Below are 18,250 nucleotides of genomic sequence, written 5' to 3'. Positions count from 1 at the left end.
AAATAGTTGTTTTAAGGAAGTGTTTCTTAAAACAAGAATTGACTAAGGAAAAACTCATTAGCAGTATCTGGCTTAGGAAGTCAGCTGTGAACGCTGGATCCTAAAGACTCATTTCCAGAGGTGTGAGCATCTGCTTCTCCTATTCAGCATGAGCTGCGGGAGTTAACACCTATGAAAATTAGGCCATTGGTGATTAAAATTATGCAAAATAACTAAATCTGAACTCAGAGAGATAATTAAACTTCATCAACTCCTGAATTAAAAAAAAAAAAAATCCCTTTATATATTCTCCCAGAGTAACCTGTGTGTGAGCAGTGTGCAAGGACGGCTCTCGGCGCTCCGCCAGCTCCAAGCTTCAGCCCTGTGTCCTGCTTTTACCTGCACATGTCCTCAGCTGTCCAGTGCTCCAAAAACAAATCCTGACCTCCAAGCATTAAAAGGGACACACTTGCATAGCCATTAACAAGCCCACTACCCCTGAAGGTCAAAGGGCTGAAGAGTAGCATTGCTACCACTCCCAAAGTGTAACTCCAGAGCCTGCTAGCACAGTTCACTGCATTTCCTCTCCAGTCTCCACTACTTCACACTAATGCCTTATCTTTAATTTGGGCATAATGAACCTCATTTACAAAGTGATACCATCATACCTGTATCTCAGCAATAACCTTAAGCCTTTTCTAAAAAATCAAATCTTAAAACATTCCCATTTCCCACCATTTAACTTCTGAAAAGCTTTGAATCTCCAACAAAGCAAGGAGAGTTTTTTGCTATATCCCTGTCTCGTAATATAGCAACCACAACCAAAATGAATGATATGAAGACATAATCATAATTCTGGAAAATCTATCTATTCCCAGCGAACATGAAAGCTACACATCAAGGATGAAAAAGATATAATACATTGTTTTAAAACTGATGACTCAGTGACAGTTATGAAACAAACAAGGGCTCAATATCTTTCTGATTTATAGTAACCTCTTGGTCTCTTTAGTCTATAGGACTTATGCTCTTAGTGTTTACACAAGTTTTATACCTGTATATACCCCTTCACTTTAATTGAATGATCCCAAATTTATATCACAATAAAACAAAGTAGAATCACCTTCCGTGTTTTGAAGCTTTTTAAGCACTTAATCCTTTCAGAACAAATAACCAAAGGTAATACAAAGCACAAAGCTCTGGAGTTTTACATGCAGTTAAAGTGTTTTATTTTCCTGTATTTAAACTATTGATTATAGAAGTTATTGTAAACTTCAGGCATAAAATTAAAAGCCCTTCCCATTTAACAGCAAATTTACACCTGTACCACATACCTGTGATGGGACCTTTAACTTGTAGCTTTGCCATGGACATATAGGTTATACTTAACAGAGCAGGTCTGAGGCTTAAAGTATTTTTGTCATCTCTGGGTCCTTTTAGGAGACTGGAATATAGCTTCACCCCCCTCTCTCTGTGGAGTACAACTCTGCAAGTGCTACCTCTTTAGCTGCTGCTTTTTTATGTCAGTGGATGTAGCCCACACTATGCATCTTCATTCAGACGCTCTCTGCCCCTGCATTAAAAAACAGCCCCTAGAAAATCATAAAATCACAGACTGGGTTGGAAGGGACCTTGAAGATCATCTCATTCCAACGCCCTGCTATGTGCAGGAACACCTTTCACTATCCCAGGTTGCTCCAAGCCCTGTCCAACCTGGCCTTGGACACTTCCAGGGATGGGGTAGCCACAACTTTGCTGGGCAACCTGTGCCAGTGACTCACCACCCTCACACAATGAAGAATTTCTTCCTAATATTCTTCTAAACATAATATTAATTTCTTCCTAATCCCATTCCTTCTGCTCAGAGACTTGTGGTCTGTGTCCCAGCCCATTTTCCTTGCTGTGGGTGGAGCATGCTTTGGAAAATTCTTGCCCTAAAAATAAAGCTAAAGGAAAGACTACTTGTTTCCAAATCAACCTAAAAATAGTGAAGATTTCTAGGAATCGGGAAAGTAAACAGGAGTCTCATCTTAAAGGATTTACAAACTAATCTGATTAGGCAAACAGCAAAAAGGAAGGAGTGGTATGTGTTGAGACCAGAAAAATGAAGGAGAGCACCTTTTATTTCTGCTACTAAAGCTCCTTAAATTCATCACCTTCTTGTAAGGGGAAGAAAGAGAAGATCATTGTTTGGTAAACCTCAGCAAACCAGAGATGAAGTGGCATATATTTAAGGGGAAAAAAGCATAATCTTTTTAGGTATTACCCTTCAAATAGAATGTAGTCAAATAAGGAGAATAGGAGCATCTCAGGTTTCTTATATTATTTCACAGGATTAACACTACATCTCTCTATGCCTGAAAGCTGCTGCTTTCCAATCTGAGCTATTTCCAGTATCTCAGCCACCAGTTCCCAAGGACCAGCACCAAACCACCAGGCTACAAACTGAAACATGGACCAATAGTATCCTCTACCAGCTGCTGAAACCTAAATAACATACATTTTTGACTTCTGTTCATTAATACAAAATCCTGGTCCCCACAGCCTTACATCCAGTAAACCCACAGCACATACTGCAATATTATGGATTTTCATTCTCACTTGTTTCTTTATACTGAGTGAATCAATCAAAGTCTAGTAACCAGGCACTGCTGTAAAATTCTTCTGCACAGTGTGAGAAGGTCATAGCCTACAACCTGCATTTTGAGATATTACATCCCTGCAAATAACAATTAACTAAATACAGGAGTTGTACTTTTTAATATTTTCAGTTAAGTGGCTCTATTAACCTGCAAGTTTAATGTCATTTTTCTGAGCTAGCACATTAGGCAGCTCATCCTCGCTCATGCAGATACTGCCCTGGAGGTGTTGCCTCAAGGTAGGGAGGCATAACAAGATGGGAAAGGTCTCAGAGTTCACAGGCTCATGAAAATCTGGGCATAGCAGCAATACACTGAAAAAACAACAGATTTTCTTCTACAGAGCAAGAGGCACCTCCAAAAAATTATCAGTGTTATGCAGGTTCTCACCTTGTGGGCTCTCCTGGCTCTACACAACCATTTGCCCTTCAATACAGTGCAATGTCAAAAAGGGGAAGTGAGAAACCAGGGGCAGACCCACGTCTGTTCACTGCCTGATTAACTTCCAGCCAGTCTCCCCCAATCAGGTGTCACCTGCACCCACGCTCCCTGTACAAAATCAGCAAGACAATGTGTTAATCTATTGTCTTTGAAATTGATGTGCGCTTGGGCAGGAGCAAAAATCACTCTGTAAGAGCCTTTCCGTAGGATGTAATCAAGCAACAGAGTATTTTTTTTTATACTTCCTCTCTTCTGCTAGCAGGGTGCATAAAAATGATCAGCATTTGATTTTGAATGAGCCTAATGATACAGAGACACTTTTACAGGTGACGCCTTCCTAAGAAATGTATCTTGCGAAGGCTTTATAGAAGGTTTTAGCAGTATCTGGCAAAAGCCCCAGAAACCCATGACTTGAGCACTGAACAGATCTCCTATTAAACACACTCATTCACAGACAGGGAGATTTGTCTGCATGCATATAAATTTCTATCAATCCCAAAGCATTTTACAGTCAATCTCAGAACATGTCACACAAAAAATCAAGGAATATTTTATTTTCTTTGCAAAGCACACTATCAATCTCCTCTGTTAGCCTGGCCAAGCATAATGGCATGGGCTTGCAGACCAGAAAGGTGAGATCCTCTCCTTCATGCCACAAACCAAGCAAACTCTCAGGGTTTCTCAGTTTCCCATTTCAAGAAGCACCCAGAGGGAAGCTGAGTAAAGTCCAAGCTATTACCTCCGAGCAGTTCCCATTTTCCTCAAGCAAGACTGGGATTTTTTTATGGGGAGATGAAGAGGAATCATTAAATCTTACATAAAAATTACAATTTCAAAGCAAATAAAAGCCAGTCGTGGAGACCTGCCCAGTCTCTGTGCAGCTGAGGAAATTCTCTGAAACAGCAATCAGTACAAAAGCCCTTTCAGAGAACAAGAGCAACTGCTCTTAGTTTCTAAAATATGAAAATGTACACCGTATGGGTGTAATTCAGATTTATTTCTATATATAACTGTAATTATTGTAACAGGACTATGGAAAATAGCAACAATTAAAAGAGTAGTAGTGACAATCAATAATACCACTAATCATAGTTAACAATGACCAAATTGATGATCTCTCAGACACAGAGAAAGCACAACATGCGACCCTCTGCACGCACAGACTGAGCAGGGAGGATCCGCAGGGGCTTTTTTTTCACTTTTTTTTTACTTCCAAAACCTGGGCTGGAAGCTCTGGCCATACCTGGGGCAGGGCTGCAGCGGTGCCTTCCCTCCTGTGCTGCATGCTTCCCTCTCTTCCAGCTCCGGGCACGGCTTCCCGGCGCCCACGGCCACGCTCCGCACGCTGCGGCGCCGGCTCCGGAATCCCGGGGTGAGGCTGCCCCAGCCGCAGCTGCGCGAGCAGGGGCTCCATGGGGACCACTCGGATGGGGCGCAGTCCTTGGGGATGACACAGGACTTGGAGGTCATGGGGACTGGGTCTTGCAGGCAGAGGCTGCGGTAAGAACACAGTACAACAGCTGAGAAGGTCTTGCTTAATAAACTTCTTTTCCAAGCCAAACTCCCCAGGAAGAAATCCATGGTCATTCAACCAGAAGATCTACATCAACACCAGTGCAATGGAGATAAGAGAAGTTCTAATGCAGGGTACATAACACATTTCCAACGAGCTCCGGGTGCAAACTTGCATGCTGAACAGTTTGTAAATAATGTATTGCATTTATCTTGGGTTAAAACGGTGCACAAGGCACTATATTTGCTCCTGTGTAGTTAGAATTTCACTGTTTATCCTGTATGGAAAATAAAATCCAAGCCCAGGAGAAATACTGCTACTGGTAACCATTCCAACATCCCACACACAGGACTAGATGTCATCTATCCATCCATCCATCCATCCATCCATCCATCCATCCGCACATCTTGCTAAGCAACTCTGCTCTTTTAAAAGATAATTAGTCCCACAGTAAGAAGGTCTCGGTTCCGTAAGGCTGTTACCAAATGTGCTGTCAAACAAGGTCAGAGGGTTTTCCAACCTGACAAATCACCAGAGACCCAGGAATGTTGCAACTGAGGCTGGATTTTGGGACTCAGTTACTCCTGCTGACATCAGGACATGATCTCATTCATTCTGTAACACATCGAGACATCGCCCTAGGCCAAATACAATGGCAAACCAAATTCTAAGGGCTACCAACTGACGAGATTTGGTATCAAGATACAAAGTCCCAGAATAAATTTTTGAAGAGTTCCAAAGCTGCAACATCTTTTCACAACTTAGCAAATACGGCAAATGCAGCAAATACTTTCGGGAAAAGACAAACCTTCAGACTAAGGCGCACATCCTTCTTTGCTCCTCCACTTCCGTCTCAGCCAGCTAATGGCTCTCCTGCTCAGAAAGCTGTTCTGGTGGAAGGTGTCCTGTCCATGGTAGAAGGGCTGGAACTGTCTGATATTTTAGGTCCATTCCAACCCAAACCATTCTGTGATTCTAGAAGATCACCTCTCCTCCCCCAAAATGGGAGAAAAACCTTTCTTTTCTCAAAAACCTTGGACAGGTGAGATAACAGAGTAGTAAAGGATATACTGAAAGAGGACTGAGGGATGAGCAGAGGTACCCCTGATGCATCATGAAGGACAGGATGGGGCAAGAAGAAAAAAAATATCCAGAAAAATGCAATCACCAGGAGAAAAGAAAACGAGACTTTTTGACTTCTGCATAGTGTTATATGGACAATGTAAACTGGCCTCTGAAATTAAGACCACACCTGATGAACTCAGTGTGAACTCTAATTTTTCTTCTCCAGCCTCCAGCTGCTTGTGGTCAAGCTTTTGCCAACTGTAAGGAGCAAACACAGGGACACTTAAAAGGTGTGAAACCCAGAGCTGCTGCCAGGGAAGCAGCCACTACCTCTCCTGCTATTACTTACAGCACAGTCTGACCAACCTACCTACCTCCCTCTACAGAAAACAGACTGGGGCAATCATGTCAGGATTGCTGGGCAGCCTCATGGGGGGAGCAGAGAAGATAAAGGGCATTCACCTGCTTCTCTACTCTAGAAATTGATCCCCTTTTCATAAGGGTCAACAAGAATATTCCCACTGACACACATCAAGTTTGACTAGACCCTCAGCCACCAGCAAAATACAGCACTTAGTGGCTTCTATTTGTACTTCAAAGTAAAAGAAAAAAAAGCTATAACAATTTTTTGTCTGTTTCTTCAACCAGAATAAAACTTAGTAATCTCACAGGTGCTGTGAAGATGAATTTACTGAGGTGTATTTAAACAACTTCAAAAAGTACAAACAGTCTGTGATGTAGCCCCCTCAAAATGAAACTATTCTTGCTCAGAATTGAAAAATGTGTCTCATTTCTCTATTACAAGTCAAATGCACCTGATTGCAAAGCTGTCTCTGGTACAAAACGTCAGTGCTATTGAAGCAAGGTCTGAAAAGTAATAATCTTACATATGTATTTACTAGCCCAGGGATTTTCAGTCTTTTTGGGGAACATTAGGTTAGGTGCAGACACATGAACAGTCACTTTATTTCCCTTTCAATACTTTTTCAACAGGGGAGCCACCCATGCCACAACATTAACAAGAAAGACTAGTTCCTGATTTTGAGTAGATAAAACAGTAGCACTTAAAAGACACTGTCCTAACTGATGGTACCAGAAAACTCGAGTTTATCTAAGAACACAGAATGGGGGGGTAACTGATCTTACATTTTAAAAAGTGATCCAAACTCCCCATTCAGATACAGCGCAAAAAGCAAAATCCACTTTTGGGGTTGCACCACTGCAGAAGAGATTGTAGTCCTGCCTGATCTTTACTGAAACACCAAACAAAATGTAGCCTTTAAAAATCTGGAGTCTTCATTCAAATGAACTTTGCCAATCCCAGTTCTTAGCCAAACAATACCTCCAATAACTCCCCTAATGGCTTCTCGACAACACTCTGTCTGGGAAAGCCATCCCTGCCCAGAAACCACCCTTGCATTGGCAAAAGCCTTTGCCAAAGGCTGAATAGCTGTTTCTTTCCCCGAAAATCCCCCCACTGCTCCTGCTATAAAAGGCAAGATGCTAACTTTGTTGACCTCAAGGTGAATGAGACATGGAGCTGGCAATTTCCATCCTGCTCAAGTAGGCTTTTGAGGGAGAATTACAAGCAACTGCTGAACAGAAAGAAAATTAATTAACTTGTACCTACTCACTCAGAGGCTCCAAGTCAAATTAATAGTGACACCGAGCAACACAAAGACAAATGTAAAAACACTCTTTTGCATGAAATTCAGACACAGCCTTTCATGTCGGAGATGTATTTAGGACGATCTAATACAGATAAAACCCAGACCTTCGAGACACTCACGGATCTGAGGCTGCAAACCAGACACAGATTTGTGCTGCTGTGGCTGTATCCAAACCAGCAGGGACAGGAAGGAGGTCTTGGGGACAGGAGGTACTATATCAGCCCTGTTTTTAAACTGATTTTCAACATATTAATGTCTCAGGTTAGATCTTCTACTTGGGGGTCGATCTGGTAACTGTGATATAGTAGAGTACTTACACAACTGATGCTTTTTTCTATGTTACATGCTTGGATCGACACTGTAAAACCACAGGAATTGTTTCCCAGCCCACGCTGCAGTGCCTGTGGCGTAGGATGGATCCATTAGTGAGCAGCCAGCAGCAGCACGGAGCCCAGCTCGCTCAAGTGGCACAGTGCCCTCTGAGCCTCTTGTGTGCTGAAGGGCAATAAACCACTTATTAGAGAAACACAAAACACTAAACCAAAGGAAACCTACTCATGCTTCTTTCACACTCCCAGAGTCCTGGAGCAGAATAGCAGAGGAGGAGGGAAAGCAGCCCTGGTACCACCCTGACTGTGCAGCTCCACATCCCCATGGCTGCGTCACTCCACGGAACAGCACTGCCTGTCTCCTCCATCTCCAGGCACACACACACCCATGAGACACAGGATTTGTGCAGCCCCGAGCTGAACCACAGCACCTTCCTGCTCTGGACACAAAGTAACTCACCAAAACCAGCACATTTTCCAACAGCTCGGTGCCTGTGCTACATGCCCTGCAGTCACAGAGCCATCACATCCACCACACGGGAATGAGTGGGAACAGGTCCATCAGATGGAAAAAGGAGCAACACCACCCAGGAGCTAAGCACCAGTAAATCAGATTGGGCACAGCACAGGAATCACCCCTGGATTCCTTTCCCAACTGTACCATGGCATTCAGAACCACAGGTGAATGCATTTCCTTACATTACAGGATGAGACAGCTGGTTGTTGCTAAACCTTTCACTCTGAAAGGATCATCTGCAAAGCAATTGGACACACTGAGAAGCTGTCACCGTGGCCATGCTGCTGGTACAGAGCCAGCATCAGGAGGACAGGGTACCACTTCCAGGCTCTCCCCCAGCAGCTCAGGAAGGCTCCTGGGAAGTGTCATGCCTGACCAGGGAACTCATGTTCAAACCCTCATGCTGCAGAGCAAGATAATCCTGAAGTGAGCTAAGTCAACAACCCATTTCTATTTTTTTCTCTTTTTTAGCAGTGTCTCCTATTTTGTAATGAAGGACCTAACCCTACAGGCTGCTGGAACACACACTACCTGCTCTTTGCACTCAACCAATAATATTAAGGTCTCATAGCAGACAGAGTCTTGCCATGTTTCCAACAGCATCAAAGCACTTATTTATTTCCCTTAGAAACAGGCAATCAATGTTAACAGGCACACTTTTGAGAATTCCTAATGTATTTTTAGGGTCCTCAAGAGCTGCCAGGGCTATTTTGGATACCATATATTCAATCTGTGCAGCAGAGGTTTGTTTGGCAGAAGAAACATCAGCCCCTTCTGCACCAGGGTGGGGAAGATGGGGAATATTTGCCTGCCGTACAACTGACCTGAGGGAAAGGGAACTGGGAACCCAAACAAGCATCAGAAAAGATGTTTACATTTTGGTGTTTCCAGAACCTAATGCACCAGATCCTCTGTTTTAATTAAAAATAAATGCTGGCTTACATTTGCACTACCTTGGCAAGCTCTGAGATCTTGGGGCTACAGAGGCAGCTGCCTCCCAGCACAATCTGGGAACAGGAGGAAAAACACAATTATTATTGGATACCACTTCTAAAATCATCGAAGCACAGAATCATTAAGGTTGGAAAAGATCTCTAAGATCCTTGAGTCCAACTATCAACCCAGCACTGCCAGGTCTGCCACTAAACTGTGTCCTCAAGTGCCACATCCACACACCTTTTGAACCGTCCCCTGAGCAGCCTATTCCAATGCCTGACCATCAAAATGTTACTCATGGAAATGAAAGAAGCCATCACTGCTCCTTTGTTTCTTGTGCTTTTAAATAAAAGGAAAATAAATGAGAGGCAAAACTTTTGAAAAGAACATTAGAAAAGAAAATATCTTTCTTCTCCAACAGCTCAGGGACTTGTTTTCAAGCCTGAGCACTGAGGCTTGATTCCGACATCTGCCAGGAGGAATGTGAACATAGAATTCCTCTCCCAGATCGGAATCACAACCATCAAATAGCATTTTACAGCACAGCATTTTCACCTCCAGACTGCAGAATTTTGTATTCATCCAGAGAACAGAAGAATGTCAACACTGGAACTGCAAACACTTTTTTCCTAAAAATGTACAACAGCAAAGTGGTTAAGCACAATCCACTAGGAAATGGATAACGGAAATTTAAATTACAGAGGCAAACAAAAGAGTTGAATGCTGCTCCACCTCTGCCTTGACAGATGGGTTGTCCCATGACTGAGTTTGACCTGAATTTTCACTTCAAAAGGCAAAGTAAACAGAAACCCGAATCCAACTCTATTATATCACTGTTGTCATCTTACACACTGAATGAAGAGTTTAAGAAATATGTACATAAAAGAGTCCTAATGCAAATAATAATAATAAAAAAATGCATTGTAACTGTTTGCTCCTGACTTTAACTTCTCAGTATGCTTAGCTGAGCACACACACCAGGTTAGAAAATGGGGTTAAATTTATTTAGGATTTCAATGTCTAACTATGCACATTTATTTTACTAAACTGCAATTTAGTGTCTAACCTAAACAACTTTTTTTCTTCCCAAAAAAAACCCAAAAAAAACAAAAAAAAAAACTAAACAAAAACAAAAGGAAGGAACTCAAGTGCCTTTGTCTCACTATTCTGTAGATTTTTAGAACTGTGACAAGACAGGAAACCAAAAGGAGCAGAAGTTCTGTCACATTCATTTCTTGCATCGTTTTCTGAGATTTATATTTTTTTAATGCATGGAAGTGCTTATGTTTGAATCTGTTATTGGATGTAAGACTTAAGGCAAAACTGAAACATTTTTCTGAACTAAAATGAAACCTGAATTCTATCTGAAATTGTACAAAAAAAATTCCAACTTTTCAAATAAAGAAAGTCTTTAAAAGGTTCAAATCAAATCTGTAACACCATTCTATTTTGATGTTATTCCTTTTATTTTCATGAATGTAACGTTTCTACACCAAAATCGTTTCTGAGCAAAAGTGGACCTGTCTCGAAGCCTATTGATGTTCTGCTGTTCAATTGTTGTCATTTCAGGTGTTTTCAAAAAGGTCTGTCCCTCCCTTTCCTCTTTGTCCCTTTTCCTTCCCTTTTGAGAAATGTGGAACCTCCAGACTAAAAAGATACTTTATCAAAAACATCCCCAGCTCTGTTTCCCTGACACAGCACACCCAGTCTTCCACAAGCTTATGCTCCTCTCCAAGTAATTCCTATTTACAACCCTGCAATCAGACACCAGTAATTTAAACAACCTTGGTAATAAATTAGGCATCTTTGCCATTTCATTATAAATTAGGAGGCAGGATGAGGACATGGCCCCTCTCGTCCTGGTGGCCCTTGGTGGTGGTTAGCTGACCACTCCTGTGGCCTGCAAGAACTGGGCAGCAGTGGAAGACAGGTGATGGCCAAGCCCTGGCAGACCAGCAGCTCCGAGCATGCTGTTAAAGCACATCTTGGGATATTCCTGTCTCTTGCTTCAGTTTTCCAGAAGTTTAATTTACAGTGGTGCTTGCATAATAGCAGTGTTAGAAATGGGAAATGCTGGCCAGGAAAATGCAGGAGCACAAATAAGGCACTTCTTTGCTGGTTTACAGCAGACACTTGGCTGCCTGCCAGTCCCCACTACAGGGTTATGCAAATGCATTTACTCTTCTTTATCAGTAGCCAAAATATCATCACTGTTGTAAAGCAACATCTGTAAGATCGGCCTGCTCTTCAGAAGAATGGCAGCAAATCTGCTGCACAACAAAACGAGGAGGACACTACCAGGGGATCCTTAAAGGGAGTCATTGTCAGGAGTATTTGATATCTGTGACACTCCAGCCCTGGAACTAAACACGGATCAGATTTTGGGCTGGATTTTTAGCTTTGAATTTTAGGTCCAAAAGGAGACAGGAAAAGTGTGTGAGTGTCTGGATGCTGTAACATGACATGACCTTTTCTCCTCTACTCAATCAATGGGCTTTGCTCTTGCATTTGGAGTAAGAGTAAAGGACGGGTCAGGCCCAGCTCTGCAGTAAAACTGAGACACAAGCTCAGCAGAAAAAGAGTGCCAGGAGGTGGCTAACAGAGCTGTACACTCCCAAAAAGGGGGATAGATCAGCAAAAAACCCAGAAAGGAACAAGGTAGAAGACCGCTTGATCAGGGATAGTCACTAAAACTAAAGCTCCCAGCACCCTCTGCACTGTCATCCAGAAATTCAAGGTATAACACAGAACAGAAAACATTCATAGAAAGTTTCCTTTTCCATTCTTAGAGCAAATCTAGCAGTGATTGTGAGAGGGCAAAGCAAGTGAAATTTTAACAAAATCAAGATCCCCCTCCCAGAGCCTCTGATAAGGAATGAGATACAAGAAGCAGGAGAAAGCTTACAAGTGTTGACAGACATAAACCTGCTGCTGGTCACACTGTGGAATAAATCACAAGTGACTCCATTAAAGCCAAGCAGCTACATGAGCATAAAATCTGTATATTTAGAATCAGCATATATTTAGAGACGAGTAATAAAGTCAAGATGTCAGAAACTGCTGGAACAGTTCACAAAGCCTGACTTTTTTCCAGCTGATAAAAAAATGCTCCTATCTTGGCTATGGGTGTAATAGGAGCGGGCAAGAAAAAGGTCAGAATTCATATTTTCACCTCAGTATGTGTGCAAAAACACTGCAGAAATTAACAGGGGTAGAGAATTGGATATAAAATAACCCCTTCTCTCTGCTATTTGAGTTTGTGCAGGTGCCAAGAGCTATGGATTACTGAGAAACAGATTGATTTCTGAAAAATTCAAGATCAGGATTTTTCAAGAACTTCTAATATCCTTGAAAAACAGAACACAGTAAGATCTCCAGAAATTCTGACTTTCTCAGAAGTCAATCAATTCATCATTCATATTTAGCTACTGGCACCTGCCCAAATCCAACCTCAAGTCAAACAGCAGAGCTCAGCTTAAATTTAAATGTGAGAAATAGAAAGAATAAATCTTTCCAGTATTTGCTGCACATTACTGTAACCTTCACATTTGAATTACAGCAAAGCAACCTATATAGACCAAGAGAAATCATTAGATAAAACATTAGATAAGGACAGAAATCAACAACCTCTATCAAAGAGGGGCATGCCAGTCACCTACCCTGTACCAGCACCCAAGTTACACCCAGACAGGAAGGCTCCTCAATAAGGATGACAATCCCAGGTTTACTCACTGATTTCTTTCCAAAATATACCTTCTAGCATATTCACAAGGCCAAACTTTTCAGACTTATTTTATCCTGTATTGATTTGTAAGAATGAAGGAGTTTAAGCTGATGCAATCTTTGCCTCTTCTACCAAACATATGCAGTACATGACTGAGAATGAAACCTCCCTCTCCCACAGCCAGGGCCCAGCAACAGCACAAAGTGATATATAATTCCATTTCTTCAAAACAACAACAACAAAAAAACCAAACCAGAAGAGAATTATTAAAAATATAAAACGTATTAAACAGTGTCAAATCGTAGAAGAATGCAAAATCTTCAACATATGCTAGAAAGGAATTAAATCAAGAAAAAGTTCATAAAGAAAACACATTAAAAACTCCATCTAAAACTCAAGAATGGGACTCATTCACTGTGGTGCTGCCAGGCAGAGCCAGCGCTCCATCACACAAATCCAGTGGGGATGAAACAGAGCAGGAACCACCCTTACCTCAGCGCTGCATGTTTTCCATCGCTCCTTACACACCTGACCTGCCTGGTTTGGTAGCCAATCTCCACCTCCCCGGCATGGTGGTGGGGATGAGAGCCAGGAAGTCCGGATGTGCTTCGCTCTCCAGAGTCCGAACCCAAATCCAGCATAGTCCTCTCCGCCAACTGCACTTCTTTAGGATGGGGCAGCCGGCATTCGCCCCACGGGCCCACTTGGAGGCTGTAGGTGTGCTCCTCCTCCCCGAGGGGACAGGCAGGAGCTCCACAGGCTCTGGATTCCGTCAGATTGGGGCACGGGGCACCCCCGTAGAGCGGAGGGGCGATGACCGCCCGTGTCCGGTGCTGCAGGCTCTTGGCGCAGCCCGTGCCGCACGGGGACCAGCCGGAGAACTGGGACACGACGCAGTCCCGCGGGCAGGGCACCAGGCAGGCCTGCTCAGCGGGCGGCTGAGGGGTGAAATACTCACAGATCTCGCTGGACACCACGGTCCTGTTCAGCTTCTGCAGGCAGCGGACGCTGCGGCGCTGCAGCCCGTGCTGGGCGGTGACACAAACCTCGGCTCCCGCCTCAGCACCCGCAGCGGGGACGAGCCCACACCTGTCCCATCCTGAAACCTCCCACTCGAACAGCTCCAGGTGCCAGTCGCAGACCTTAAAGCACCTCCTCTGGCTCTCGGGTTTGTCCTGCTGGTCGCAGTTGGCGTGGAACGTGGTCCAGCCCTCGGCGTGGGTGCACCAGACGGCCCGGCTGCGAACGCCCCCCGAGCCGCAGTCCCCGATGCAGCGGCCCCAGTGACCTGCAAGAGAAGGGGTGGTGAGAAACGCCATGGAATGCTCCCCCCACGGATCTGTCCTGACACCCGACAGAACACTGTACAGTCACAAAACCGTAAAGTCATAGAACGGTTTGGGTTGGAAGGGATCTTAAAGATCATCTCAAGATTCCAACCCCCTGCCACGGGCAGGGACACCTTCCACTATCCCAGGTTGCACCAAGCCCCGTCCAACCTGGCCTTGGACACTTCCAGGGATGGGGCAGCCACAGCTTCTCTGGGCAACCTGTGCCAGGGCCTCAGACCCCTCTGCGTAAAGAATTTCTTCCTAACATCTCACCTAAATCTCGCCACTTTTAATTTAAATATGTTCCCCTTTCTTCTATCACTATCTGCCCATGTTAAAAGATATGAATCATATATAAAATATAAGCCATATCCTGTTGTGTATTAAAAAGCAAATAACTACCAGCTGGTCCCTAAAATTGGTTAAATTCTTCCTAAAGGCTGCGAGTGGCTTCTCCCAGTGTACTCACATCACTGAATCACTTGGAGAAATTTGGGGAAAAGAGAAAATGCCTCACAGTGCTTCAAATTAAAGGCAAGCCTTTAATTTCTGCAGCACTAAAATTCATCCCAAATGAATATTTAATTTCATTTGTACAAATTAATATAAAAATGATCATAAAAGAACAATCATCTAATAGGAAAAGAAAGTCAAGTTAGATAAGAGGAAAACAGTCTTAATAGAGCAATTAGTCAACGGAATAAACTGCACTGGGAAGCAGCAGAATCATCATCCAAAGGGATAAAACAGTGAGGATAAATACATGAAAATAATCACCCTCAAGACACACTGTTGTTTCCACTTGCAGCACGTGGCACTATGAGAGGTGGCAAAGCCATCATTCAGAAGGAGAAATTAAACCAAAATAAAACCCAGCAATGTCATTTTCAGTTCTGGAGCACATGAACATACTGAAAGCAATCAGACAAGGCTAAATAGGAAGATTTGTCTGTGAAAATATTATTCAATAAAAATCCACCAAATCAAAAAAATAATGAGGGCTATAAAGTACAAAATTGCTGGCAAACTGAAGAGCTAAGGTAGAGAAAAGCACTCAGGCCGAATCTTAACTATTAAAGGGATTTTGATGATCATCTCAAGGGGGTGTTATCTCATTCCTAAGTTTAAAAACTTTCCAGTACCTCATAAAAGAGCCATTTTGTTCAGTACAAACATTGCATACATAATTCTTGCTTGAAAATACACTGCAACTGCCCTATCTTTTCTATTTTTTCAAGGAAGAAAATGAACTTGCAACAAATAAGTCGATTTATATTAACCAATGCTACGGCAGTCAATTTTTTTTTTAATTGGTTTTAAAACTACCGGAATCAGTTACATGCTCATACTACAAAAACAAACACACATAAGAACCAAAACCAGTTCCATAAGAGCTGCAAGTATAATCCCAGGTATTTCGTTCAGGCGATGGCGGTTTCGTTGGCAATCCCATTGCTCTTTCTCCGTGAATAGAGGAGTTGATCCTCCAGAGACAGGGGCTTGACATTGTGTAATGAAAACTGAAAATAAATAAATAAAAAAAATCCTGATCTCTTTTTATTCTTAGGAAAGGAGGGAAAGCAGATAGGAATTGGATATAGCTGAGCTGCTTTTCCAATAGATCCCATGTTCCTCCTGCAGGCGTTCCTCCTGCCCCATCCTCTAGGCCAGGGCTGCAGCTCTGCCCTCGGTCAGGCACCTTCTGCCGTGGTGGACAGGCTAGGGCAGGAGGGGATTGCAGAGTCCTCAGGGTTTAGACAGCTCCAGCTTTTGCTGAATCCCTCAGGATATGTGCAAAAATCTTTGTCCTTTTTATGCCTCTGTTTCACACCAAAAGGCATCAGCCCAAGGTAAGGACTCAGTCATGACAGGTACCTTGAATGGGAAAAGGCAGCATCAAGCTCTAGTGTGCTCTACAAGCTGTCGTACACTAATGACAGGCTTCCAGCAGAATCCAGTGTGCTTAAAGATGGAATAATAAAAAAAATATAATCTTTAAATATGCTTTTGAAGTTCAGTTACAGGGAAGAAGTCCATTGACAACTTCAACTTTCATCCTTGATACTTCATCTTGATCTAACAGAATATTCTTTTCTAATGCCACCAAGATTTGAAACCAGATATCAGATTATGTAAATACTGCCATCTAAAAATAATAGTCAAAATTCAGACCCCAAGACCTGGGCGGCTTTTTATTAACAGAGAAGAGCAACAGTGATTAAACATCACAACATAATTGTATCATGAACTTACTTATTTCTGTGCAGCACCTCAGCAAAGACAGTTTAGTTTTTTCAGATGTGGAAGTTTCAATACAGGAAAAGTTTCATTTTCACCAGGTTTATTTAAAGCAAAAATTCAAGAAAAATATTATTTCCCTTCAGCATTGAACAGAACAGTATTTTACTCATCAATAGGACCTTGAAACACATTACACCAATCAAGAATTTACCACTTCTAAAGATAGTGAATTGAATATAAAATAGCATTAAACCCCGCCATGGAGAAATGCCAAGCCATTGTGGCACAGGAAATCGTTCAATCATCAAAGCCACCACTGCTCTTTCCCTACTGCACAGAACTTGTCTCTTTAGTACTTTTTGTACACTCCTGGGTGCTGCTCATGCACTGCTCTACTCATGAACAGCAGAATTAGCACTCCTCACATTAACAGGACAGAGAGATGCTCAGCTGAAGCCAGAAGCAAGAACTGGTCATTATTTAATGTCAGATGTGAATTTAGAATGAAAAATTATGGAAAAAAAAGTAAGCAAGAACTTGTAAGTAATTACACTGTCGTTAGACACATTACAATTTGCAATTATTCCCTGGCAAACATGCTAAAAACAGAGCCTGCTCTTGGCATAGCAAAAAAAGAAGCATGAAAAATAAGGTTAAAAATCAGATGCAAAACTCATTACTAGAGATTTTTTCACTTCCTGACAATCTCCACAGGATGTGGCAGTAAACTTATCCACAATGTTTCACTGCTTAGTTAAATATCCTGTTCAGTAGCTTAAATGAGGAGAAAGCTGTATATACTTCCTAGTCAATAGTCCGCTTTGTAATTAGAATCTAATTATTTTTAGAAGGCTCATGTTAAATTTACACTTTTTTCAAAATATATCTGAGTCAATTAAAAGAAACATCTCACCACAATGTGAATTATAATATTAACTATGTTCTAAGCCCACTGGAATTCAGGCATCAGAAGCCTGATCTTCAGAAACAGGCTTTACAACTCCCCATCTAGAATGGAAGGCCACTGGTAATTAAAGAAGACTAAATAAAACAAAATGAATTTCACAGTGATCTGTCTATAGAAAGTACAAAACTATGAAGAAAAAGGATTGGTTGTCTGTCTCCTATCTATTGTAACCTAATCAGATAATGGGTGGATGTTTGACCCCATCACAGCACGACACAGATGGGAGAAACAGACTGTGGATGTACATGGAGACAGGGAGGCTCCAAGCTGGGTGTAAGGAAAAACCTCACCGCTGTGAGGATAACCCCGGGAACAGGCTGCTCCAAAGGACAACAGAACCTCAGCCTTGGTGGTTTTCAAGATCTGACTGAAAGTTCAACCAGATGACCTCCCGTGGTCCTTTTCAACCTGGGTTTCTCTGTGTAGGAGCATCTAACTGATAGCAAGGCTTTCTCCAGCAGGATGCAAAAGAAATGTTTTTCACTAATAAATACCACTGAGATCTGGCCAAGTACCAATTAACACACAACAGCACAAGTAAATCCATTAGTCAACCAAGCCAAAGAGAACTTCAACCAAATCACTATTTCCAAAAACAAGAAGTGAAACAAAACTAGCTGGGCTTGCAAAAAAATGGTAACAGACTGTGGGGTTTCTTTGTTTACGAACAACTGTGAACAAAGACATCCTACTGTTTCTTCCAGGGCATCTGTAACACTACAAGCAATGACATGAAAGGGATTAATAAATCCAGACAATCAAAGAAAAAGAAAATCAAAGCAAAATTACACATTGTTGTTTGCCATCTTTCATCAGCCAGAAAGAGCTGTCCTATCACCCCACACAGCTTCTCTAACCCCTTTCAAAACATGCAATAACACAGCAATTGGAGTTTATT

At 42.3% G+C, this 18,250-nt stretch overlaps 1 protein-coding gene across 7 annotated transcripts in view; it reads right to left on the bottom strand.

Moving 5' to 3' along the window:
• Positions 1 to 18,250, bottom strand: part of THSD7B (thrombospondin type 1 domain containing 7B) — a 299,255-nt gene that overhangs the window by 179,242 nt on the left and 101,763 nt on the right. For all 7 annotated transcript variants that reach the window (XM_048309745.1, XM_048309748.1, XM_048309749.1 and 4 more), the window contains exons 4-5: positions 13,306 to 14,101; positions 4,303 to 4,554 (exon numbers count right to left, since the gene is read on the bottom strand). In XM_048309745.1, the coding sequence (XP_048165702.1) occupies positions 4,303 to 4,554; positions 13,306 to 14,101 (1,048 nt within the window). The remainder of the gene's footprint in view (positions 1 to 4,302; positions 4,555 to 13,305; positions 14,102 to 18,250) is intronic.

The sequence above is a fragment of the Corvus hawaiiensis genome, chromosome 7 (genome assembly GCF_020740725.1).
Source record: "Corvus hawaiiensis isolate bCorHaw1 chromosome 7, bCorHaw1.pri.cur, whole genome shotgun sequence".
NCBI lineage: Eukaryota > Metazoa > Chordata > Aves > Passeriformes > Corvidae > Corvus > Corvus hawaiiensis.
Note: the sequence above shows the minus strand (reverse complement) of the source record. Positions and strands in the feature narration are given on the sequence as shown.